The 25,959-nt window shown below is 43.9% G+C and overlaps 2 protein-coding genes across 6 annotated transcripts in view; both read left to right on the plus strand.

Annotated features, from left to right (window-relative positions):
• Positions 1-18,930, plus strand: part of bsna (bassoon presynaptic cytomatrix protein a) — a 62,476-nt gene extending 43,546 nt beyond the window's left edge. For 3 of the 5 annotated variants that reach the window (XM_056240452.1, XM_056240454.1, XM_056240455.1), the window contains 8 exons: positions 659-2,999; positions 3,446-4,206; positions 6,802-6,895; positions 10,504-10,644; positions 11,419-11,475; positions 11,854-11,978; positions 12,487-12,567; positions 18,386-18,930. In XM_056240452.1, coding sequence (XP_056096427.1) covers positions 659-2,999; positions 3,446-4,206; positions 6,802-6,895; positions 10,504-10,644; positions 11,419-11,459 — 3,378 coding nt within the window. In that variant the 3' untranslated portion in view covers positions 11,460-11,475; positions 11,854-11,978; positions 12,487-12,567; positions 18,386-18,930. Of the gene's footprint in view, positions 1-658; positions 3,000-3,445; positions 4,207-6,801; positions 6,896-10,503; positions 10,645-11,418; positions 11,494-11,853; positions 11,979-12,486; positions 12,568-18,385 lie in introns of all 5 variants that reach the window. The other 2 variants (XM_056240453.1, XM_056240456.1) reach the window with 2 other exon arrangements.
• Positions 18,931-22,712: 3,782 nt separating this feature from the next.
• Positions 22,713-25,959, plus strand: part of LOC130075709 (acylamino-acid-releasing enzyme-like) — a 36,416-nt gene continuing 33,169 nt past the window's right edge. The window contains 6 exon segments of the mRNA XM_056240469.1: positions 22,713-22,794; positions 23,046-23,175; positions 23,742-23,868; positions 24,356-24,443; positions 25,822-25,834; positions 25,837-25,896. Coding sequence (XP_056096444.1) covers positions 22,726-22,794; positions 23,046-23,175; positions 23,742-23,868; positions 24,356-24,443; positions 25,822-25,834; positions 25,837-25,896 — 487 coding nt within the window. The 5' untranslated portion in view covers positions 22,713-22,725.

Below are 25,959 nucleotides of genomic sequence, written 5' to 3' on the forward strand. Positions count from 1 at the left end.
TAACAGTATCACTCAGGTGGTGGTGTTTCTGCTGTTTACATATATTATATATGAGGAAAATGTAATTATTGAAGTGGTCTTGACCATGAGGTTGCAGTGTGATATTAATTATTATGTCTATGTCTGCAAGCCTGAGTTGCTAAAAAATGGCAATTGCTTTGCTGGTGTCATTTTGTTTCAATGTTGTTTGTCGTTGTTTGTTATGGTGTTGTTATTAGTTTTCCGCTAACAGTACAGTATGCAGTATTCATGAAGTACATTCAAAATATGTTTTCACATGCACTTTTTTGCATTCTTGAGTGGAGTAAATTACCTTTCAATCAGTTTCTGGGGCCTTTTTTGCTTGCTTGTGCCACAGACCTCCTCTTTCTTTTAAAAAGAAACTCGTTATTATTACAGCAGCAATACAATGTATTGCCTTGCTGTATATATGGCCAAAAAGGCAAGATAATGTGTTTGGTCAGAATGCCATTGATTTCAATAAGAATCTTTATTAAAATGGGCAGGAATGTGTACTCTTACAGTTTTATATCATATTAAACCAGTAGTTTGAGCTATGCTTGTAGTTATGTGTAGTACTCTAATATATAACATTGTGTTGTCCTCTGTATTTCATGGTCCTGCTCTTTCACTCTTCATGGGCCCTGTGTCTTTGCAGCTGGCAGCCCTGCAGCAGAGCTCCCTCCTAAGGAAGGTGAAGAGGACCTTGCCAAGCCCTCCACCAGAGGATACACAACTGCCTATGCTCACCCCTAACCTATCCCACATACTTGTGCCCTCTCTGCCATCTCTGAAAGGGAGTTCTCGTTTAGCTGCAAAGGCCAGTCTACTTAAGGACTTGACCCATGAGCTGAAGGCTGTTGAGCAGGAATCTACAAAGCTACGTAAACAGCAGGCTGAGTTGGAGGAGGAGGAAAAGGAAATTGACGCCAAACTTAGATACCTGGAGTTGGGCATTACACAGCGAAAAGAAACATTGGCGAAGGATAGAGACAGGAGGGAGCTAACATACCTGCGCTGCATGGGTGATTCGCGAGACTATATGTCAGACTCTGAGCTCAACAATCTTCGCCTGACAGCTGTGGCCTCATCCTTTGAGAGCAACGGGCTAATGACCAGACCTAGCACGGCACCACTCAGCCAGTTTACTTGTGAGCTGAACACTGCTGCCCAGTTTCCCCCCACATCATCTTTCATGTCGTACCAGTACCCCCAAAGTCACCCAGCGGCACCTACCCCACAGAGCACAGGTTTCAACCAACCTCCCTATCCGTCAGTCACCCAAGCTCAAGCTCTCCCCCAACCCACCCCTTTGCAGACTTATCCAACCCTATCTTATCAGGTCCATGGGACATTTCCTTCCCAAGTCTTCCCACAGAGCCAGCCTCCATATCCAACAGACACTTCAGTGCTACCTCCAGCACAGCCAAGTCAACCAGGGTTTCAGCCTACCCTACCACCTACTGGTCCACTCCCTTATCCAACCCACAGTACACCATACCCAAGCCAGGCACCCCCCTATCCGGTCAGTCAAGTAAGCAATTATCAGCCACAGACAGACACTCTCACTTTTCACCAAAAGCCACGACAGACATCACTTGCTGACCTTGAACACAAGATGCCCACTAATTATGAGGTTATAAGTAATCCTACAGTTGTAGTAACTACCACTTCCCAAGATATCAGTTACAGCCAGTCTGGTTTGGGTTCATCTTATGGCCAATACAGCACTACTATGGCAAGCACTTATGGTCCCTACTCCTCTTCTGTTTCAAATACATATGGTGGGTCTTTAACAACCTCCGCAACCTCTGGTTATGGGCCATACACATCAATCTCATCCAGTAGTTATGGGCCGTACACAACAACTATTGCAAATACATATGGATATACAGTAACTGCAGCCAGTTCCTATGGGCAATATAATACAATTCCTACCAATACATATGGGCAGACAACACTATCTGACCATATACATTCAATGGAAAGCCCCTCTATGTACTCCAGTGAAGGCCTATATGGATCCTCCAACCTAGATCAGAATGTCCCAAGGAACTATGTCATGATCGATGACATATGTGAACTCACCAAAGAAGGCACTAGTTTAGACTCACATCGCAATGAGGGTCATGGACGATATGGGAGTGATGGACTTCACACTCGAGGGGGGAGCTCTTTTGGCAGACCAGAGGATGAACGTGATACAGATCTGTACGACCAGCATCATGGCAGGGGTAAGAGCACCTGCAGCTACCAAGCACAAGGGGCAAATACGCATGGCCGGGTAGTGGGAAGCAGTAGCATGGGTGGGGGATCATCATATTACTATGATGACAGCAGTCACTCAACACCTACATGGGCAGCCCAAAAGCACTCTTCAAAGAACCTGTGCCCTTCAGCCGTCATGTCCTCCAAGAGGAGCAAACATCGTAAACAAGGCATTGAGCAGAAGATGTCCAAGTTTTCCCCAATTGAGGAAGCTCATGATGTGGAGGCAGATCTGGCCTCTTACACCATGAGCCCCTCTACAACCAGTGGTTATGGCTCAGGTTCCCATTACCATAAACTTCAGGATGACATCTATGGGCTACGGAGTACTTACAGTCAACAACGGGGCTACTATAATGATGAACGTCTCTATGGCTATGGCAGGTCCCGTTCAACTGGCTGTGGCATGGACAAAATCCCTCCCTGTGAGAGGAGCTACAGAAGCAGGTCATATGAACGGGACCGTGTAGACCGGTCATACCACAGCAACTATGGCCACAGTGTGCGCCCCACTTTGCAGTCTCAATATTCAGAAAAGGAGAACTCCCACCTCATGACAAAGCTTATGGGTGTTGGGAGGGCTTTCGGCTATCCATCAAATTCATATGGTTCAAGTCACTCTCTACCCGATGTGCAGGACCATATTCGAGACCTGCCCCGGACCCATGTCTACAAACCAGATGATATGTATATAATTGACGATATGCATTGTGCTGTTTCTGACAGCGAAGGTAATTGGGAGCTGAATGCCAGCGTTACTGCCCACTTTAAACATCCCCCACCCACCCAGAGAAAGAGAGTGAATAGCTGAAGTAAAGAAGTGAAAATCAAGTGCATGCCCATGTTTTGTCTTCAGGCAACATGCAGCTTTCAATAAAACTGACTCTCAATGTTGTGCTCAGTTCCAAAAACTGCATGAGTTGCTGTGTGGTCTCTTTATTTTTGCCCACTCTTGTTCTTTTCCAAGGTGTTTCATTTGTGTGTGATATTGAATGGTTTTGACATCCATTTGAGATAATTGTTTTATATGTTGTATATTGAGTTTAAATACATTGCATGCTTTTTCTTTAAGCCTGGCTATTTTTGTTCTTCTTTTTCTTTTGCATGGTCTCAGTGTGCAATCGTCTTTCACCATCAGACATCGAGATTGACTGTGATCTGCTTTTGGTTTCCAAAGCATACCATCTCGGTCAAGAGGAGACAGACTGGTTTGAGAAGCCCCGTGATGTTCGTGGTTCCCGCCACTATGGCAGCAGTGGTCATTCTGGGAGGCGAGGCCATGTCAAGCACACATACCATGATTACGATGAGCCACCAGAAGATCTTTGGCCACAAGATGATTATGGCCAAACCCGCCATGTTTCCTCTAGAGAGCAACGTCATCAAAGCAGTGGAAATTCTGGTAGGCACTCATCACGCCACTCAGATGAGCCTCGTTCCTCTCGATCATCACGTTCCTCAAAGGATCCATCCATGCGGCATGACTCCCGCTCCTTGTCTTCAGGGAGGAGGGGAGACTCTCGTTCTCAGGGATACCAATCCTCAGATTATTCCCGTGACACCTCAGGCCACCAACATAGCTCCCGCTCTGGAAAACAGTCCTCCCACCATCAAGGGTCCTCCAGTAGGAAGCAACAGGACCACCCCTCGTCATCCCGGCAACAAGGATCTCTTGGGCCTGGACAGAAGGGACAAGGTGGACCTTCGAGTTCAAGCAGGCAAGCTGTCTCCCAGCCACTTGTTGATGGGCAGCAAGGCCAGAGAGCACAGCTTCAACAGCAGGCACAGACATCAGCTACCAGGTCAGGGTCACAGATATCTGCCACAGGCACAGCGCAACCACAGTTAGTACAAGGCCAGCAACTGCAAGCTAAACCTGGCCAGACTGGTCCAATGGCTCGACAACCCGCCTCAGTAGCACAGACCTCCCCAGCTGCAGTAAGTAAATATTTTGAGACATACATAATAAGTAATTTAATTAAATTTCCAGATATTTTCTTAAAAATAGTGTCTCCTATTCAGCATGTTCCTGGGAAGTTTATAATCTTTAGACTTAATGACCATTATGGATGAGATTTATGAATGCTTGCAGTAATATGTCACAGAATTTTAATTATTTTTCCTGTTCTTCTTAAATCTATGCTTAGTCAGATTGAGCCATATTAGTAAGTAGTGTAGCTTTTCAGAGTTTCAGGGTTCATTAAAGGATTAGTTAATTTACTCATCTTCAGGCCATTCAAGATGTAGGTGACTTTCTTCAGTAGCACACTATGGTCCAGATTTAATAACAGCTTGTGCCAGCGCAAACCCTCTTTTGGCGTTAAAAAACTACTGTCAGGATTTACTAAAGACACGCAGTGAAAAATTAGCGCTGAAAAGCCACAGTTATTTTTGCGGCTGACCTTATTGCATACACATTTGTAGGAGTTTCCCTTTCAGGCACAACATTTATGGGACAAGGTTATTTAAATGAATACTGCAAGGTGATTTACTAAGGTTTGCGCTCGTCAATGTACTGGTGTTTGCGCCATTATTTACCGCCCCAAAAAAAGCACTTCTTAAAACAGACGCTACCTGCTAGATTGCGTTGGTCTGACTGCGTCTGTGTTCTTTAATTTGCGCGTCGTAAGTAGATCATGCGCAGAACTTTCCACTCCCATCGGCGCCGCTTTGGAATTGCGCTCTCATGCTAATTTGACCTGTTTAGTAAATTTGCCCCTTAAGATGATGCCCCCTTTGGTGATTCATAAATGCAGGTCAATGGGTGCTTTCTCTTTGAGAGTCAAAAAAGCAGATACAGGCAACACAAAATTAATCCCTGTGGCTCCTGATGATATATTCTTATGAAAGGTCTATATATGGTCTTATGGAGCGAAACAATCAGTCTGTGCAAGAAACGAAACATTATTTACAATATTATTACCTGTAATCCATAGCCTTGAGATCTCTCACATGATGTATATGCACAATAGCAAAATAGCATCCCTTCTGACAACAGAGGCTGCCTACCTCTGATGTACTGTATGCGCAGAGGCAAAATCATGCATGAAATATATTGTTTACAAAAGAGAGGGAGGACGCATGTGCAGATCAAACGCCTTCATCAGCAGTTTAACACCAGCAAGGAAAGGAGTTTAAAAAAGGCTGGACAAAAATGGTTGATGATTCTGATGTAAAACAAGAAGAAGATTTTGCCCAGCCCTACTTGTTCATACCTAAATATACCAATAAATAATTGAGAGAGATGAAGGAAGCAGTGGCAGCGCCTTAACCACAAGCCTTGGAGAGACAGAGGGCTCTTGAGATGTGGTGGTGCTCATGTTCTCAGTACCATGCGGTGACAGCAGAGCTAGAGAGCCTCTGTTGTCATGAGTCGTGCATTGAAATGCCATTTCGCTTTCGTCATGCGAGGACAAGCTTGAGCTCCAGACTCTAGTGAATGTGCACAGGACCATTTGCCTGAGACTATGGATTACAGGTAATAATGTTTTAAATAATGTTCAGTTTCTTGCATCGTTTTGCTTCATAAGACTTCAACATGTCATCAGGAGCCATGGGGATTTAGTTTGAGTTGCCTGAATCTGCTTTCTGACTCTCAAAGTGACGGCACCCGTTGACTTGCAATTTATGAATCGCCAAGGAAAATGGGTTCATATTTAGTGTTCTGCTAAAGAAAGAAAGTAAATTAACAGCAAATATTAATTTTGAGGGGAACTATTCTTTTAAGAGTAAAGCCATCAGAAGTAAGACTCAGATAACTGTGGCCAGATGAGATGAACCTTATTATTTTTTTATCTGTTTTTCCTGCACCTGGTTTATTACAGGTCTTGCAAGGCAGCACTGTATTGATAGTGCTCAAATATTCTGGATAGGCCTTGTTCTTCTGGGCCTGTATTATAGAAACATCCTAACTTAGAATCCTATCCTGATTGTTTATCCTGTCTAATAACTTTTTAAAATCTTAGGTCAAGAATACTGCATTATGTTTGTCAATGCTTCAGTGCAGCCAACTAAAAACAAGACACATGCTATGTGCATAACAACGTCAAAGAGCTAAAAGGCTTACCTGAAACTTTAAGACTATTCTGTTGCTGCCTTGCAAGCACTGGCAATTTTCACCCCCAGGAAGTGCAAATCTTATTTTTCTTCTAATGCCATTCTACTATTCACATTTGCATAGTTACATAATCTTTTGTCTATATGTTTCGAATGTATGCCTAACACATTTCTTGTATTCACCATCTCTGTTCTATACTCTGCTCTGTTACAAAACTCCCCTTTCTTTAGTGCCTGCTTAAGTTATAGATTGAAAGAGTGAGTTATAGTTTTCTTTTAAACAGCACTTTTAAAAGTTGGTTAAATCATAATATTGATTTTGTTTAATTTCACATTAAATATGAATTTATTCTTCTTACAAAAAGAAAATATAATTACACCATATCAATTGAACTTTAAATTACAATATAAGCAGAAGTTTTAATATATGAAATGAATAGGTGTATTTTATGAACGTGTGTCTCTTGTCTCCACTAGACTAAACCAGAGCCGACCCCTGCCACTGCTATTGGAGCTAAAGCAGTCCCCGGCCAGCCTGCCAAAATAGCTCAACCTCCACTTACCGGGATAGGTAATTTTGCTAAAAAAAAACATGGCCTAGATTCACTTAAATCTCAATCAAAGGACAGCATTTTTTCATATGCATACCATGGTTGCCTTTTATTTATTTACTGTGGATTCAGTGTGTGGTAATTTTACCAAATGTTAGCCGTGTTGCTCAGTGCTCTTACTAAATACCAGGGATATACAAGTATGATGAATTTAATATATCAGTGAGAAAGAACCTATAGGTAACAATAATGTAAATATCTAGTTAATTCATGAAACTCTAGATGTCTCAGGCTGATCGGTCCTTTACGTGCAATCTGATAGCAATCACATAATTTACTAGACGACGCAAGCTGACCGGCCTCTGCTGATTTGGGAGTCAAGGAGCTTTCTTGCTCAGCGTGTGAATGGTGTTTGCTGTAAGCTGGTTCCTCTGAACCCCTCCACCTCCCCAGCTCCACCTCCCCAGCTCCCCCTCCCCAGCTCCACCTCCCCAGCTCCACCTCCCCAGCTCCCCCTCCCCAGCTCCACCTCCCCAGCTCCCCCTCCCCAGCTCCACCTCCCCAGCTCCACCTCCCCAGCTCCCCCTCCCCAGCTCCCCCTCCCCAGCTCCACCTCCCCAGCTCCACCTCCCCAGCTCCCCCTCCCCAGCTCCACCTCCCCAGCTCCCCCTCCCTAGCTCCACAACCCCAGCTCCCCCTCCCTAGCTCCACCTCCCCAGCTCCCCCGGCCCAGCTCCCCCTCCCCAGCTCCCCCGGCCCAGCTCCACCTCCCCAGCTCCCCCGGCCCAGCTCCACCTCCCCAGCTCCCCCGGCCCAGCTCCACCTCCCCAGCTCCACCTCCCCAGCTCCCCCTCCCCAGCTCCACCTCCCCCTCCCCAGCTCCCCCTCCCCAGCTCCACCTCCCCAGCTCCACCTCCCCTGCTCCCCCTCCCCAGCTCCCCCTCCCCAGCTCCACCTCCCCCTCCCCAGCTCCCCCTCCCCAGCTCCACCTCCCCAGCTCCACCTCCCCTGCTCCCCCTCCCCAGCTCCACCTCCCCAGCTCAACCTCCCCTGCTCCCCCTCCCCAGCTCCACCTCCCCAGCTCCCCCTCCCCAGCTCCACCTGCCCAGCTCCCCCTCCCCAGCTCCACCTCCCCAGCTCCACCTCCCCTGCTCCACCTCCCCTGCTCCACCTCCCCAGCTCCACCTGCCCAGCTCCCCCTCCCCAGCTCCACCTCCCCTGCTCCCCCTCCCCAGCTCCACCTCCCCAGCTCCACCTCCCCTGCTCCACCTCCCCAGCTCCACCTGCCCAGCTCCCCCTCCCCAGCTCCCCCTCCCCAGCTCCACCTCCCCTGCTCCCCCTCCCCAGCTCCCCCTCCCCAGCTCCACCTCCCCTGCTCCCCCTCCCCAGCTCCACCTCCCCAGCTCCACCTCCCCAGCTCCCCCTCCCCAGCTCCCCCTCCCCAGCTCCACCTCCCCAGCTCCCCCGGCCCAGCCCCCCCTCCTCAGCTCCCCCGGCCCAGCTCCCCCTCCCCAGCTCCACCTGTCTAGATCTGCTACAGGAGTTATGTAGCAGATCTCCACCTCCCCAGCTCCACCTCCCCAGCTCCCCCGGCCCAGCTCCCCCTCCCCAGCTCCACCTGCCCAGCTCCCCCTCCCCAGCTCCCCCGGCCCAGCTCCCCCTCCCCAGCTCCACCTGTCTAGATCTGCTACAGGGGTTATGTCTGTCTATTCATGCAGCTGCAGCATTTCTTACATGCAAGCCCGGCCAAAAATAACACTGTGCCTGCCACTGATATACATTCGGCCTTCGTGGGGAAAAACAAATGTTACACCCAGGGTTTGAAATTAATACCCACCAACCCGCCTAATGCGGGTCAAAATCAACTGTTGTGATAACGCTGTCAAATCACTTGGCATGTTACTTATAGGGCCCTATCTTGCACCCGACGCAAAGGACTTTGTACACTGACGCATGTATCATTCCTATTTTGCACCGGTGCAAAGCAGGCTTTTCCCTCCACAGACACACGTCGGTTAACTAAGAAATACACTTGCGCTCCCCGGGGCGGTTCAGCGCAAAGAGGAGGCGTGTTCCGGCGCAAACTTTCCCTCATGCTATTTTGCTGTTCTATAAAACAATTGCGCCACTGACCAGAAAAAAAGTAGTCTAAAGTCAGTGGCGCGTTGCGCGTTGTTCTTTATGCTATTTTAAGGGCGCATGCTTGGCCATAATCAATGTAGCGTGTGCACAACGCGCATACACTTTGATTCTCTCATCTAAGCACCAGTTTTTATTTTCGCAAATCATACATTATTACGATAGATAGATAGATAGATAGATAGATAGATAGATAGATAGATAGATAGATAGATAGATAGATAGATAGATAGATAGACAATTTATTATAAAAGCATACATGTAGCTTACACATTTACCCAAATTATCATACGCCTGTTTAACAGAAGCTAATTTGGGTGGGTTTCTCCATCCCCAATGTCACTTCTCTGTGTTTTACGGCCCTGACGAGAACGTTGCTCTCCTCGCTGTGAACCGCTCCTGGCGCGCGCCTGGCAAATCCGCCGTTATAATAGGAATCCGCTTTAGAACATGCGCACCTGCTCTTAAAGGGAATGTGAGATGACGCTCTGATTGGTTTATTTCACGTTACGCCCAAACCACACCTATGAATAATGAAGCTACTTCAGACCAACCCCTTTTAGATTTGCGCCAGGCGCAAGAGGCATTTATCCCGCCGGGAAAATAGCAACAGCGCCGGGATCCGCCCACAAAGTTACTTGCGCTTTGCGCTTTGACACTTGCGTTTCAGATCGTTAAAATAGGGCCCTTAATGTTTATTCACAGACACATTTATATATCTTATACACACACACACGCACACACATATATATATATTCAAGCTGTGACGTAGCTAATCTGGTTAATTTCTTTTTTTTGGCTAGTAGAGGTTCTGAATGGCCGGTAACTTAAAAATGTAGTAGTCAAATTGGCCAGTGAGGGAAAACACTTCATTTCAAACCCTGGTTACACCAAATAAATTAGTGAAGAATTAGTGTATACTTTTGATCTGTAAATATCGGCAGGACAGCCATGTAATGACAGTATATACTTCAAAGAAAATATACTGTATACTATAATGATGAGTCATCATACATGAAACTCTTCATATTTAGTAAAAGCAATAAAAAGCATGGGTGCATGAAAGGAAACGTGGCCCGAAATAAAGAGACAGCAATTTGTGGAAAAATGTCATTTTTGAAATGGCGATATTTCACGTCATGCCAATGAGAATCCGCTTCTGTTGGCAGAGATGTTCTATACATGAATTTCAAGCTGGGTTCAAGTTTGGTGAACTTGACATTTTTTTTATTTGGCAGTGGCATCTTTGTGAGGGGTGCTTTTTGATAGTTACACAACGAACAAGGCAATAATTCAAGCGGTCTACTCAACCACTTCTTTATAATGCCACTGTTCAAGGGAGATAAAGTGCTGTACATGTGCTCTGTACTGTGTCTTGAGGATTCATGAGTGTCTGATCATTACATTTTCTTGGATTACTATTTTTCCACCCATATCCGTATGAAGTGGGATATATGTGTCTGTTGACGATGTTCCCGTGATTCTCTAGGCTCCAAGGCTCCTCTAAGGCCCGGTGGGATCGGCAGTGCCGCCGCGGGTCAGACGGGTCCGATGGGTGTAGATGGAGACGGCCTTATGTCTAAAATTCTGCCAGGAGGAGCTGCAGAACAGGCTGGGAAATTAGGAGAAGGTGAGCAGAGTTTCCAAGATGGAACTAGTACTTTTAGTCTGTTACTATTAAAGCATTAGTTCACTTCACAATGATAATTTCCTGATAATTTACTCTCCCCCACGTCATCCAAAATGTTCATGTCTTTCTTTCTTCAGTGGGAAAGAAATTAAGGTTTTTGAGAAAAAACATTCCAGGATGTTTCTCCATATAGTGACTTCAATGGGGTCCAACGGGTCGAAGGTCCAGATGTGAGTTTCAGTGCAGCTTCAGAGTCTCGACACGATCCAGCCGAGGAATAGCTAGAGCAAGACCAGCATTTGTGGTTAAAAAGTATATAAATGTTTATTTTGTTATAAAATGTCCGCTGGTTTGTCTAGATCACTCTTATTCCTCGGCTGGATCGTGTCGAGACTCTGAAGCTGCACTGAAACTCACATCTGGACCTTCGACCCGTTGGACCCCATTGAAGTCACTATATGGAGAAACATCCTGGAGTGTGTTCCTCAAAAACCTTAATTTCTTTCCCACTGAAGAAAGAAAGACATGAACATCGTGGATAGCGTGTGGAAGAGTAAATTATCAGGAAATTTTAATTCTGAAGTGAACTACTCCTTTAAAGGCCTAGTTTAAGTAATGCATGGGCCAGTCAATGAGTATTATTAATCAATGTTTTTTCTGAAATATTTTTCATTTGCAAAAAGGCATGTAATTAATTGTAGAATACTTTTTATAACCAATATTAATCTCTTGGTTTTCTCCTTTTATTTTCACTTTTTTCTGTGACTGGCACAGCCATCTCTGGGTTTGGCAAGAAGTTCTCCTCCTTGTGGTGAGGAAGTACAATTAAAGGTGGGTGCAATTACTTTAGTGGTCAGATTATAGAATAACGGTCCGTCATTAATAAGCAACTCTGCAGAAAGTAATGCAGCACAAATGAGAAGAACTAGATTAACACTTCAGCTACTACTAACTCATTTGGAAACAAGCTTAACTAATCAGTAAGAGATATCAAATTTAGAAATGAGATAGTGCCATATTAGGTAATCAATAATGTTTACAGAATGTGATTAGCTTCATATAATAACTATAAACTATGACAAATTATAAAGAATTATCAATTACAGTGGGGTGAGAGATTGAACAGTTGACTGAATACAGTGCATTATAATAAGGTGGCATATTTTTAGCTTTACAGTGATTATTGTTATTTTTTCTGTGTTATTTCAGGGTGTCTACAATGACAGAGGACATTTTTGCACTGGAAAAACCTATGAAGTTTCGCTATAATGTTTTAATTTAAAGAGAAGACAACACAAGAAAGTGAGAGGGAGAGAAGCTATCTGGTCGTTCTGGTAAGGAAAATAAATTATGATAAGTATAAGATAAAACTTCATGCATATTATATTAGGCCTGTGTGGTATCATGTATGGAATAAAAAAATGACAAATGTTTTTGAAACAAAAAAGCTTGTTGAATTGCACTACTTGAAAAAATATGCATTGCATTAACCCTGCTTGCATTTTAATGGGCTGAAATGTATTCACAATATATTAATATATTTCTCTCGGTTGTTTAGTTTTCTTAGTTTATTAATGAAAACGTGTGTAAAAAGTTTTTAATTGAAATATTCACAGCTTAAATATACAATCATGTTGAATTTCAAACAATTAAAATGCAAGCAGGGTTAATGCAATGCATATTTTTTTCAAGTAGTGCAATTCAACAAGCTTTTTTGTCATTATTTTACTTCCATAATCATGTCCGTTACTGTTAGAAATAGTTGGTGATATTGCAACGTTTTGTAAAAAACATTTTGTAGAATAGAATTTGTTTTTGTTTTTTTGTTTTTGTTTTTTTAAGCCAACCAGGACTGGAATCACAGGACTCTACCAACTCAAGGTCATAATTCAATGGAGACAACACTCTTCGCTCTGAAAGCCTGTAAGTATTTTTAAAATGTGAAGTTTTGAAAGGACATAGTCTTAATCCAGGGGTTGGAAAGATGGATTGGTGACAATGGGGATTGGTTTGATTGATAGAGAAGCGTTGGGTCGAGCATCAGCTGGAAAGGCCGATTCAGACAGCAACATAGTGTCGGCCCAGATCCGGCCCACATCTGGTACACATGTGTACACATGCTCATAGCCGCGTTTCCACTGTCGGGCCAAAAGCGGGCGTGCTAGTGCGTGCCAGGGCCAGTCGCGTTTCCACTGTCACTCCCGGGCTTGATCGGGCCTCGTCGGGGCTCCTCGGGGCCAACGGCCAGGGTTTCTGGACCGCCGAACACCTTGGTCCACAGCGGGCCAGCTCGGGCTAGAGGAGTGGTTACGAACAGGTTTACCCGAGTCTGGAGACGCCAGCGCCGGAGGATTTCAGCTAACATCAGCATTAAAGACTAATTTACCTCAAAACTCACTTTCATGTTTGAAAGCCTTCTGTTTGTGATCCGATGTGGATTCTGATCACCGTATAAGGCAGAAATATTTATACGCGATGCAAAAGACTAGTGCCCAAACCATTACCATAGTAAACATGGTAAATATGACCGCTTGAAGAAATCAGACAAATCATAAAGGCTATCATAATCATATTTTTATTTTATCTGTCAGTAGCCTCGTCTCTTTATACCGGACTATCATAAAATAAAGCTTTCTCTGTTTCTCTGACTGAAAATAAAACTTAGCTAACTACTGTAGCCTACTGGGAAAGCTCATCAGGTCGTATTTTTGGTGGCATATTTGTAGAAATTATAATTCTTTCTAAATGTGATGTAAATATGTCCTGTATCTACCAAATAAACAGAAACAGCCTCGAAGGAATAAGTAAGTCTGTCCTCTTTCTTTTGTGAAATAGCCTAGACCTAACGGTATACCATTTCTATGTGACTAATGTCCAATTTTGACACAAATTAATTCATTATGATCAATGTGTCACTTTTTATTGTAAACCTGTGGTAAAACATCGATGCTGGGGTTTTAAATATTCAAGTAAACAAAAAAAATGGCAGCAAACGGTCACTTTTATCATGTTTGTTTTTCGATCTCGCTGTTTCTAGCGATTTCTTTCTGATTAGTTTTCTGATAAAACTTCCATTTGTTGGTGAAATGATGGGTGTGTGTGACGCTGTTCAAGAGAGGCGTGTTACGGGCGGGTTTTAGTGAAGCGCTGCAGAGACAGTGGAAACGCGGAAGATTTTGGGCTCGGTGCTCCAGACCCAAGGCTATTAGCCCTGCCCGCCGTTTAACCCTCTGGGGACCAGAGTGTTTTTGGGGCCCTTGGGATGTTTTGACATGCACTGACATTTGTGCTTTTTTCAGTTATTTATAAACATGTTAATGGCAAAGGTGTAAATTCACTCTATATAGCACAAACTTGGCATCCATGATATCTGAGCAACATGTATGTACATGTTTGTATTTTTAATAGAATAATGTTTATGCGTGGTTATTGAAAAAAATAAAAATAAAAGTTGCTGAAATAAGACCACAAAACACATATTGATTATTTCTTCACAAGACTTTTGAAAATTGTATCACATAGCCTAGAATATTTGCTCCAAAACTATGTGAGAATCATCCTGACTACTCATTCAGATAAGTCAATAAAGTCTTTTACATTTTTAATGACGTGTTTTGTTTGAGAAAGCTTTATGCAGGAGGCTTGATCTCTCATTAATATGTATGGCATTCCACACCTGAGAAAGACAAAGACCCTCCCATAATGGCCCTATTAGGTGCTATCAGGCCATATCATTACAGGAGCCTTGCACAAAGAATGAGGAGATTTAAAAAAGAATGGCTTTTAGATTGTTTGGATTTATATAAGGAAAATACAGGGTGCATACGTCTGGACACTTCTATCACACACCCTTCACCATATAGACATGGTTTTATTTCAGTTCAAAGTTAGAGTTGGAAACATCTTGAAAAGAAAATTGTCTTTCTCCATAAATGTCTTAGTTTGATCATACATATTTCAAAGTTGAGGATTCATTATTTTGATATAGCTTGAACAAACACTATAACATCTTAGTTGATTAGTTTATTGACAAAACATAGGCCTACTATATATTTAACATATGAGCAGAAACTCCTAAAAAAGCTTATTTGATGTCTATTTTAGAGTAAAAACTTTATCCAAAACGAGAAATGTTGTCTGTTATTTAGTCTGTAACAGTGCGTATCTGTGCGTTCATTCATTCATTCATTCATTCATTCACACACACACACACACACACGATTCACATTTAACAGTATGCTATTTTTCCGTTTACAGACACTACGTTATTCTATATCGCGATTAGAACAAAGCACTTGCATAAAACACTTACTTCTCAGCTGAATCTGTTCATCCTCGCAGTGAAAATAAATCCAGTGGTAAGTGTCCCAGGATTGTTCCTCATATAGCCGCGCAAGACGACAGTAGATTAATCTGACTAAAAAATAATGTGTGTTTTCAGAGTTTATGGGCGTTAACGCGTCTCAATGTTTTGCTTCACATATTTGCGTTTGAATAGCGCGTGCTCTCCGTGGGCGTGTCACATTACCAGGGATAATCAGCTGAGAGAACGATAATGAGACGGGCTGACACGTCTCTCTTTTTATATAGATGACATAAACGGAGAATAATAATTTTAGTTTTGAATCGGATCATTTAAAAGTACAAACTCAAATGATTTAAAAGATATATTGCTTATGGCTGGGTGAATAGTTTTAGCTGAGTTGTGTTGAAGATTAGAGACGTGCTCCAGAAAAAAAGTTCACGGTGACCGAGAGGCAGAACGCACACCCTGTTTATTTTCTTTATTTTACAAAAGCACAATATTTTATTTCGATTGTATGTGGGCACATAAAAAAAGTAGACATTTAACAGATTATTTTCTCATATTTCTTAACTCTATATGAACAGAAATGATGGTAGTACTTTAAGTCTATTTTTCTGCTATGTGAAAAAAAACGAGCAAAACGCGCCCGCGCGTTTCTGGTCCCCAGAGGGTTAAAGCCCGCTCGCACCGGCCCGACAGTGGAAACGCGGCAGATTTTGGGCTTGGTGCTCCAGACCCGAGGCTATTAGCCCCGCCTGCCCGTTTAAAGCCCGCTCGCACTGGCCCGACAGTGGAAACGCGGCAGATTTTGGGCTTGGTGCTCCAGACCCGAGGCTATTAGCCCCGCCCGTCCGTTTAAAGCCCGCTCGCACCGGCCCGACAGTGGAAACGCGGCAGATTTTGGGCTCGGTGCTCCAGACCCGAGGCTATTAGCCCCGCCCGTCCGTTTAAAGCCCGCTCGCACCGGCCCGACAGTGGAAACACGGCAGATTTTGGGCTCTGTGCTCCAGGCCCGAGGCTATTAGCCCCGCCCGCCCGTTTAAAGCCCGCTCGCACTGGCCCGACAGTGGAAACGCGGCAGATTTTGGGCTTGGTGCTCCAGACCCGAGGCTATTAGCCCCGCCCGTCCGTTTAAAGCCCGCTCGCACTGGCCCGACAGTGGAAACGCGGCAGATTTTGGGCTCTGTGCTCCAGGCCCGAGGCTATTAGCCCCGCCCGCCCGTTTAAAGCGCACTCGCACCGGCCCGACAGTGGAAACGCAGCAGATTTTGGGCTCGGTGCTCCAGACCCAAGGCTATTAGCCCCGCCTGCCCGTTTAAAGCCCGCTCGCACCGGCCCGACAGTGGAAACGCGGCAGATTTTGGGCTCGGTGCTCCAGACCCAAGGCTATTAGCCCCGCCTGCCCGTTTAAAGCCCGCTCGCACTGGCCCGACAGTGGAAACGCGGCAGATTTTGGGCTTGGTGCTCCAGACCCGAGGTTATTAGCCCCGCCCGTCCGTTTAAAGCCCGCTCGCACTGGCCCGACATTGGAAACGCGGCAGATTTTGGGCTCGGTGCTCCAGACCCGAGGCTATTAGCCCCGCGACACCGTCCGCTTAAAGCCCGCTCGCACCGGCCCGACTGTGGAAACGCAGCAGATTTTGGGCCCGGTACTCCAGACCCGAGGCTATTAGCCCCGCCTGCCCGTTTAAAGCCCGCTCGCACTGGCCCGTTGGTGAAAACGCAGCAGGTTTTGGGCCCGGTGTTCCTGACCCGAGGCTATTAGCCCCGCCCGCCCTTTTAAAGCCCGCTCGCACTGGCCCGACAGTGGAAACACAGCAGGTTTTGGGCCCGGTGTTCCTGACCCGAGGCTATTAGCCCCGCCCGCCCGTTTAAAGCCCGCTCGCACTGGCCCGACAGTGGAAATACAGCAGGTTTTGGGCCCGGTGTTCCTGACCCGAGGCTATTAGCCCCGCCCGCCCTTTTAAAGCCCGCTCGCACTGGCCCGACAGTGGAAACACAGCAGGTTTTGGGCCCGGTGTTCCAGACCCGAGGCTATTAGCCCCGCAAGCCCTTTTAAAGCCAGCTCGCACTGGCCCGACAGTGGAAATACAGCAGGTTTTGGGCCCGGTGTTCCAGACTCGAGGCTATTAGCCTCGCTCGCCCTTTTAAAGCCCGCTCACACTGGCCCGACAGTGGAAACACAGCAGGTTTTGGGCCCGGTGTTCCTGACCCGAGGCTATTAGCCCCGCCCGCCTGTTTAAAGCCCGCTCGCACTGGCCCGACAGTGGAAACCCAGCAGATTTTGGGCTTGGTACTCCAGACTCAAGGCTATTAGCCCCGCGCGCCTGTTTAAAGCCCGCTCGCACTGGCCCGACGGTGAAAACGCAGCAGGTTTTGGGCCCGGTGTTCCTGACCCGAGGCTATTAGCCCCGCCCGCCCTTTTAAAGCCCGCTCGCACTGGCCCGACAGTGGAAACACAGCAGGTTTTGGGCTCTGTGCTCCAGACCCGAGGCTATTAGCCCCGCCCGTCCGTTTAAAGCCCGCTCGCACTGGCCCGACAGTGGAAACACAGCAGGTTTTGGGCCCGGTGTTCCTGACCCGAGGCTATTAGCCGCGCCCGCCCGTTTAAAGCCCGCTCGCACTGGCCCGACAGTGGAAACACAGCAGGTTTTGGGCCCGGTGTTCCTGACCCGAGGCTATTAGCCCCGCCCGCCCTTTTAAAGCCCGCTCGCACTGGCCCGACAGTGGAAACACAGCAGGTTTTGGGCCCGGTGTTCCAGACCCGAGGCTATTAGCCCCGCAAGCCCTTTTAAAGCCAGCTCGCACTGGCCCGACAGTGGAAATACAGCAGGTTTTGGGCCCGGTGTTCCAGACTCGAGGCTATTAGCCTCGCCCGCCCTTTTAAAGCCCGCTCACACTGGCCCGACAGTGGAAACACAGCAGGTTTTGGGCCCGGTGTTCCTGACCCGAGGCTATTAGCCCCGCCCGCCCGTTTAAAGCCCGCTCGCACTGGCCCGACAGTGGAAACCCAGCAGATTTTGGGCTTGGTACTCCAGACCCGAGGCTATTAGCCCCGCCCGTCCGTTTAAAGCCCGCTGGCCCGACAGTGGAAACGCGACTATGGATTCCACACGGCCCGGATGTGGGCCGGATCTGGGCCGACACTATGTTGCTGTCTGGGATGGAAGAATCCTGGAAATTCGAATCCAATTTAGCCAGCCAATGTTGTCTAATCTATAAAGGTATTAAAGTCCACTCAGGGCATGGATGTATTAGGGTTAGCTGACCCAAATATGATAATTCACTCTCAATCTCAATTACTGATGTGAGTCTGATGGGAGAGTTGGCTGGGGGAACCTGTTTGAAAATATTCATTACTTTCAAATTTGACGTTAAAAAAGTCTGTCATTGGATTGTAATGCCGTCTTTGTGTTCCATATTGTTCTTCTTCAGATGATTTGGGAATTCAGTATCTGTGTTCCATCCGAACGGCATGGCCAAAGATATTACCATCTCTGAGAGCCTCCAGCTCTCGGCCGACAGAACACCGTTTGGGAGACAGACAGAAAGAGAGCGATCAGCACACGACGCAGGTCGATAAAGCCGACAGTCAATCCTGGAAACACGCTGACACGATCCCACTCCAGTTACTTACAAAGAAGTGTGATTCCCTGTTTCTCTCGGGAAACGCTCTTCACTCCCCTCTCAGGATCCGAAGAAACAGCCAAGTTTGAACACTTAGAAAAACTTCATAGGTTTTTCCTAAAAGAAGAAGAAAAAAAAGGCAAATCATGAACATGGTTACTGTAACACACATCTCTATGCTAAGTCCTTTAACTCGACATTCCAGAATGAGGAAGAAAAAAAAAAACCTGTTTGTTTGTTTTTGTCTTTTTTTGTTTTCCTTCTCTTGCTATGTGCTATAAAAGTGTAAAGTGGACTCGGAGTGCATGTAATCCAAGACCTTACACTGTTCACGGTATCAGCGAGAGATCGACGATGAGTTCATACTCGAGCAGAGAGAATAAGAAGAGGACAAGCCCAACACACGAGACGTCGTAAGAGATCAGGTTCTGGCCGATCAGGTCTTTTTTATTCATTATCCTTTCCAAAGTGTTCAGAAATCGTCCTCAGGCTGCGGATGGGGTATTTTTACAACAACTGGACGGTATCGGCGAGTTGGAATATTGTGCATTATCTTTTTTCGTTTAGTTGTTCGATTGTCGCCTTACTATGTTTGTAGATATTTTTCTATTCACAATTTCTATTTTGTTTATTTATTTCGCATTGTTTGTATATGGAAAAAGTTTATTTCTATTTTTAAATTTTTTAAATAATTGCATTAAGTTTCTTCATTTTTTCATTGCTGTTTTAAATCCATTGTCACTTGTTTACAGCTTTTCTTTTTTTAAATATATTTTGTTTGAGTTTATTTTGATCAGTTTAGAAATAGATCAAAAGCAATAGATGATGGTGGTCAGTCGGTAAAGAGCACAATTGTTCGATGTTTTTACAGTCGTGGTGAGGAGAGTCTGTAATATATCTCTATGGTTCAGGATCACTGTCTATTGAGTCGTTAAAATAGTGATGCCCAGTCTCTTACGATAACACATTAGGTGTCAAAGCCATGTTTCTTTTAAAAGATTTTTTATTAAATAATGGTAATAATTAAGAATAACACAAAGCTAGTTGGAGAAATAAAGGAGATGTTTAGTGGAATGTTGGATCTTTTAAGCAAGTAGAGATTGCATGTTCAAAAAAAAAATATATTGATATTGCTATATGTTCTAATGGTATGTGTGAATGATTTTGGATGTGTGTTTGTATGCATCTGCATTTGTTATCATTCAATCAATCAATCAATCAAAAAAAAAAAAAAAAATCTGACCAACAACCAGAAACGAAACATTTGGTCAGAGGACTTTACATTTCAGACCTTCTATGCAATGAACTTCTCATCTGAGAGAAAAAAAATGGTTGATAAAAGGAAATAAAACACCTAATCTAAGTAGTTTCACAAATGTTATTAGGGGGCTGATTTGTTTGTATAAGAGAAACTGTACTGTAAATAACCAATCTGAATGGAAATTTCGTTCCCATATTTGTGGCATGTTTCCCATCGTTGAAGCGGAGCCGATTAGCCATAGCGATTAACATGAACGCCAATCATCTCTCTGTCCACGGATGGTCGTTGCCGCTATAGATTGAAAGATATATATGATATAGCTGGTGCAATACTTTAATACAAGTATGATATATGAGGAGGTTTATATTTGAAGGGCTGCCCGTGATTCGCTCGTGTACACACTGCATTCACATCTGTGTGTTCAGGCTTGTTTATATGTATTGGGATATATTTATTTTTTCAAAAAGAAGTTTTAAATGACTAGATACCGACATTTAATAAATCATATTTTATTAAACAAATAGATATTATGTAAATGGCTTAGTATGTATATGGGGCAGCACCTGAGAGAGTTATATGATGTATAATGTTTAGATATATATAGTAAAGCACCGACAGAAAACGGTTTGTACTGCAATATCGACTGTGTTAGCTTTCATTCTGTCCCATTGTGCATGTGTGCGTCTGATCCGTTCACCTCAGGAAAGCATAGACTTAATGCACCAAGGGGAGATACTATATGCATAGATATAAGGGCTTAATTACAATACCAAGAAAGCCATTCATTCTTACACCCTAGGTTTGATTCATTAGGGCTTTTGACTGTGATGTATGTCAGGGAAAGCAGATCACCTGCCATTATCTGTTTATTTATTCACTCGTGCATCGTCATCCTTTTACTGGGTTAGAAAACAGTTACTCTTGTAGGATTAGTGGCAAACACATAAACAGGTCGGCATAAAGGACACAATCAGATAAATCTGTGTTTAGAGTACCTTGAGAAGTGCATGGGCCTCGCCCCGATCCTTCGCTGCTCCGCCATCTCACCCAAACACATGAATATATCTGTAAAACATGTAAATTGTACTATACTTCTGCACACGAAACATTCAAAGCAAGGTGTAAAATGACCTGGTGTTGTGTGTAAATTAAGTCTTAAAAAAAGGAGCATCACGACATAAACAGAAACCAAATAAACACATAAATATTCAAATGAATCACACTGTGTATGTGACCGGCTCATGTGGACTGTTTGGAAATGTAAAAAAAAAAAAAAAAAAAAAATGTATTGAGACATTTTTGGTCTATGGTCTATACTTGTTGTGATTGTAAAAGACTCTTTTTTTCTTTTTAAAAAAAAAAGAGAAACCGGCTTCCATGTAATTTGTGGATGGGGAATTTAAATCGACATGTATTTTAGAAAAAAGAAGAAAAAAACAGACAACAGTTTGAAGGTGGTCGATAAATAAAGTGTTACATTGACTGTTGTGGGAGCGTATCCATATATCCATTGTAAACTTTGTGTTTGTTTCAGTGTATACCTGTAGTAGGCTTGATGTAACGTCATGTTGTGTGATGAAAGTAATAATGACCCTCCGATACAATCAGGAAAAAATAAAAGAGGATTTTAAAAAAACACCTGCATCCCACTGTCCTTTTCACACAGATATTATGATATTTCATCTGATAACCTACAAAATATGAGGTTCAAATATGAGACTCTGATAGAAGATACTAGAAAGAAAAACATTTTCTTTACTCATTCACTCATAGAGATACTTGCAAATGTAAATATGGTCAATATTTTGATTAAATTATATCGGGAAATGAATAAAATAACCAAATCATTCAAACAAATCAGTTAATTTTATTTAATTGGATCAGGTCCAATAGGACAAACCAAAAATATTCAGCGTTTAAAGTCCCCCTGTGGTGTAAATCCAGCGTTTAATGTTGTTTATGTCTATGTGGGGTTTTTAATATTATATTATAATATAATATTGCTGAGTATTTTCTGCTTAAAACTGCAGTAAACCAAAGACAGTCTCAAAAACACGGTTTGAAATCGCTGGTGTTTCTGACGTCACAAACGACCTTGTAACCAATCAGATCAACGTGTGATCGTCAACCAGTGGATCTCTGAGCTGAGTGAGTGAGTGGAGGCGGGGCTCATCTGCATATTCATAGAACCGCGCATACTAAATGAGGCGAGGGTGTCGAGTTACATTCAAGATATTTTAAGGCATGAATACATTTTTTTCAAGAAAAAACTTTTAATTATGTCACAGTAAAGATGAGTTTTAAGGGATACAATTATTGACTACAGGGGGACTTTAAGACATTTCAACTTAAATTAGGCTACATTAAACTGACTTTATAAATTGAACTGCATCTGCTCAAATGAATTTGAATACTTAAACATATAAATATATATATAACTATATATATATATAAATTAAATATATATATATATATATATATATATATATATATATATATATATATATATATATATATATATATATATATATAACTTAATAACTTAAGTTAAACAGACATTTTACAGTGTATAACTGGGCCTGAAGACATTGTAGTATTACCCTAAAGTGAAAACTTTAATAATTGTCTGTAATTTTAAAATTCTTAAAACACCACAGATAAAGAGGTTTCTGATTAATATGAAACGAATCAAGTATGACCATAAGATTAATAAATTATGCCAAATGATATAAACAAAAAAGTCAATTTTCTGATATAAATAACACTCACGTCATCGGATCTGACCAATGAGAGACACGTCGCGCTGCGTGGAGGTCCGCCCCCTCAGCTCCATCTGACCAATGAGAGACGCGTCCCGCTGCGTGGAGCCCCGCCCCCTCAACTCTCCATGTTAAACGGCAGGATTCTCCTTTCTCAGCGACTCACTTCACACAGCGCTGTCATCATGGGCTCAAAGGTACTGACAAATCACTCAAATATCATGAACAACAACATCATTACATGTGTATCTCACTCTTTACACCGCAACAGAACACACACTGCTCATTCTCAACCGCTGAACAACAGCTCAGGGTTATTCGAGCAACTTCCGCGTCACGTGCTGGGAGCAGACGACCAGTTTAAACACACACGTTCTGTGGTTCATACATTGAGTGTGTGTGTGTGTGTGTGTGTGTGTGTGTGTGTGTGTGTGTGTGTGTGTGTGAGGTGCTCCGGGAGCCGGTAGAGATCGCTCAGCTGTACCGGGATCAGTGTCGGTTCCCCGCCTTGTGTCGCGCTGACGTGGGTCCCGTGGTGACGTCACGATACGGAGGACAGTACTGCAACATCTACACAGGTTCATCACACTATTAACACACCTATTACACACACCTTCATCACACTATTAACACACCTTCATCACTGACGTGTCAAGCCAACTATTAAAACACAATTAAATGACCATCATCATTAACCCCATAAAGTCTGCTGCTGTATCACAGTTTCTAAGGCCTCTAAATTCTCCTCATGATCAAAACTTTGCTGAAAAACCTGTTGTACTTCATGTTTTCTGTCGTCTGACTGATAGTTCAGACTTTTAGCAAGTTTAAGGCTTTTTAGTATAATTGTAAAAAAAAAAAAAAATGAAACCTTTATTTAAAACAAACGTAAGGATAATTTTTAGATGAACACTTACTGGACTGAAGTGACTTATGTTTACTCGATTATCCATGCATCATTTTTGTTTTTAAGGAAAAATCCTGAGTAATAAATATGATCATCAGGCTTTTAAGGAAGGTTTATTAGTTCATCTCTCAATCATCATTGCATTGCAGTTATGAGTGATGTCTGACACGTGTGTGTGTGAGTGATGTCTGACACGTGTGTGTGTGTGTGTGTGTGTGTGTGTGTGTGTGTGTTTAGAGTGGACTCAGCGGGACCTGGAGAGGAACGAGAGTGTGAAGTTCTGTCGTCAGTACATCGTGTTTCATGACGAGGCGTCAGTGGTTTACTCCGGACCCTCGGGGAACTGCACTGAAATCAAGGGAGAGTATGTCCATCGCACCGCTGTTCATCACACACACACGTATTCACACACTCCTTCAACATCACTCTTACTCGCTATAGTCACTCTAGAACTCAGAGTTCTCAGATCAGTGGATATTTGACTGGTTTTGTCCGTCCTTCTGTTAGACTCTCACACATGAATTATGTTGAATATCTGTCCGCTGTTAAATTTAACTACACAATTAGATAATACCAGTTTAGCTCAACCAGTGACCAAGCAATGCTTCATGTTGTTCAGTGTGTGTGTGAAAAGAGCATTAGCAGTTACAGAAAACACACTTCAGCAGAACATCATCAGCTCAAAGTGGAGGAATCATTTCTGCTCCCAAATTTGTATACATTTTACTGTATGGAGAATTTTTGGGTATAATATTTGTGTGTGTGTTCTGTGAGCACTGGTATTGAGATCCGCTGATCGGTGTGTGTGTGTGTGTGTGTGTGTGTGTGTGTGTGTGTGTGTGTGTGTTCAGGCTGCTCAGTGTGGATTCCCCATCCGGAGACATGAAGGCTGTGCTGAGAGAGTCCAGCATTAAAGGAGAAGAGAAGCAGTTCCTGGAGGTCAGCTTATTCCACAGTTCCCTCATTAATCTGCGATACGACTGCACTGATGACTTCACCGCACACTGACGCTGCGTGAGCATGTGAAACTGATAACACACTACAGTCTCACGGGCAGTAAGGGGGTACACCTGAGACGGGTCTCTCTCTGTAGGCGAGGGCGGGGTTAGCTGGTACCCTCTTACATCACAGGGCACCACAACTTTTACACCATATATTGTAGAATTAAAACACTTTATACCCAAATGTCAAAAAATGTACTTGAATCAATGAACAGCACTAATAAAGCTCCAGTCTTACAGATCATTAACTAAAAAAAGTTGTTTTTAGGGTTTAGTTACCCTTTAAAGGGACACACACACAAAACGGTGTGTTTTTTGCTCACCCTCAAAAAGTGCCAATCTTAACACGCTATAAAAAAATATCTGTATTTTGAGCTGAAGCTTCACACACACACACACACACACACACACACACACACACACACACACACACACACACACACACACACACACACACACACACACACACACACACACACTCTGGGGACATCAGAGACTTATTTTACATCTTGTGAGAAGGGCATTATAGGACCCCTTTAAATATATTTGGTCTGCTAGGCATTGCATTTTAAGATAAGAGGTGCATGCCAATACTTGTGCACTGTTCTGTGCTGTTTCGTTATATTATATTCGTATAATGTCCAGACTGATGAAGAGAATGGGGGAATATGTCCGTATATTGTACATGTCGGCTCGTAAATCTGTCTTCCTCCTCTTCGTCGACCCCTTCTTCCTCTTAACCCAAGGCTCTGTCACTCGTCAGCACTGATGTCACCTTTATCTCGTCTGGGAATAAAGAGCAGACCAGCGCTTGATTGATGAATGTCAGTAAAGCGCAGTTCCACTCGTTTAATGTGCTTTCTGGCAGCAGGTCAACCTCGTAACTCAGTGTCAGTCACATCGCAGTCGGTCAGTGTGCAACTGCAGTGATCTCTCTCTCTCTCTCTCTCTCTCTCTCTCTCTCTCTCTCTCTCTCTCATCTCTCTCTCTCTCTCTCTCTCTCTCTCTCTCTCTCTCTCTCTCTCTCTCTCTCTCTCTCTCTCTCTGTGTCTCTCTCTCTCTCTCTCTCTCTCTCTCTCTCTCTCTCTCTCTCTCTCTCTTTCTGTGTGTCTCTCTCTCTCTCTCTCTCTCTCTCTCTCTGTCTCTCTGTCTCTCTCTCTCTCTCTCTCTCTCTCTCTCTCTCTCTCTGTCTCTCTGTCTCTGTCTCTCTCTCTCTCTCTCTCTCTCTCTCTCTCTCTCTCTCTCTCTCTCTCTCTCTCTCTCTCTCTCTCTCTCTCTCTCTCTCTTTCTGTGTCTCTCTCTCTGTGTCTCTCTAGATCTGGCACAAGAACAGAAGCTGAAGTGTCTTAATCTGACGACTCTCAACAAACACGGCAAAGTGTATGAAGATGGTAAGAGGAAAACAATCACACACTTTCCTCTCCGCTGTATCGCTGAAGGGTTGTGTACCCAAA

Source organism: Rhinichthys klamathensis, unplaced genomic scaffold (genome assembly GCF_029890125.1).
Source record: "Rhinichthys klamathensis goyatoka isolate OS25496 unplaced genomic scaffold, OSU_Roscu_1.1 h1tg000599l_1, whole genome shotgun sequence".
NCBI classification, from domain to species: Eukaryota; Metazoa; Chordata; class Actinopteri; order Cypriniformes; family Leuciscidae; genus Rhinichthys; species Rhinichthys klamathensis.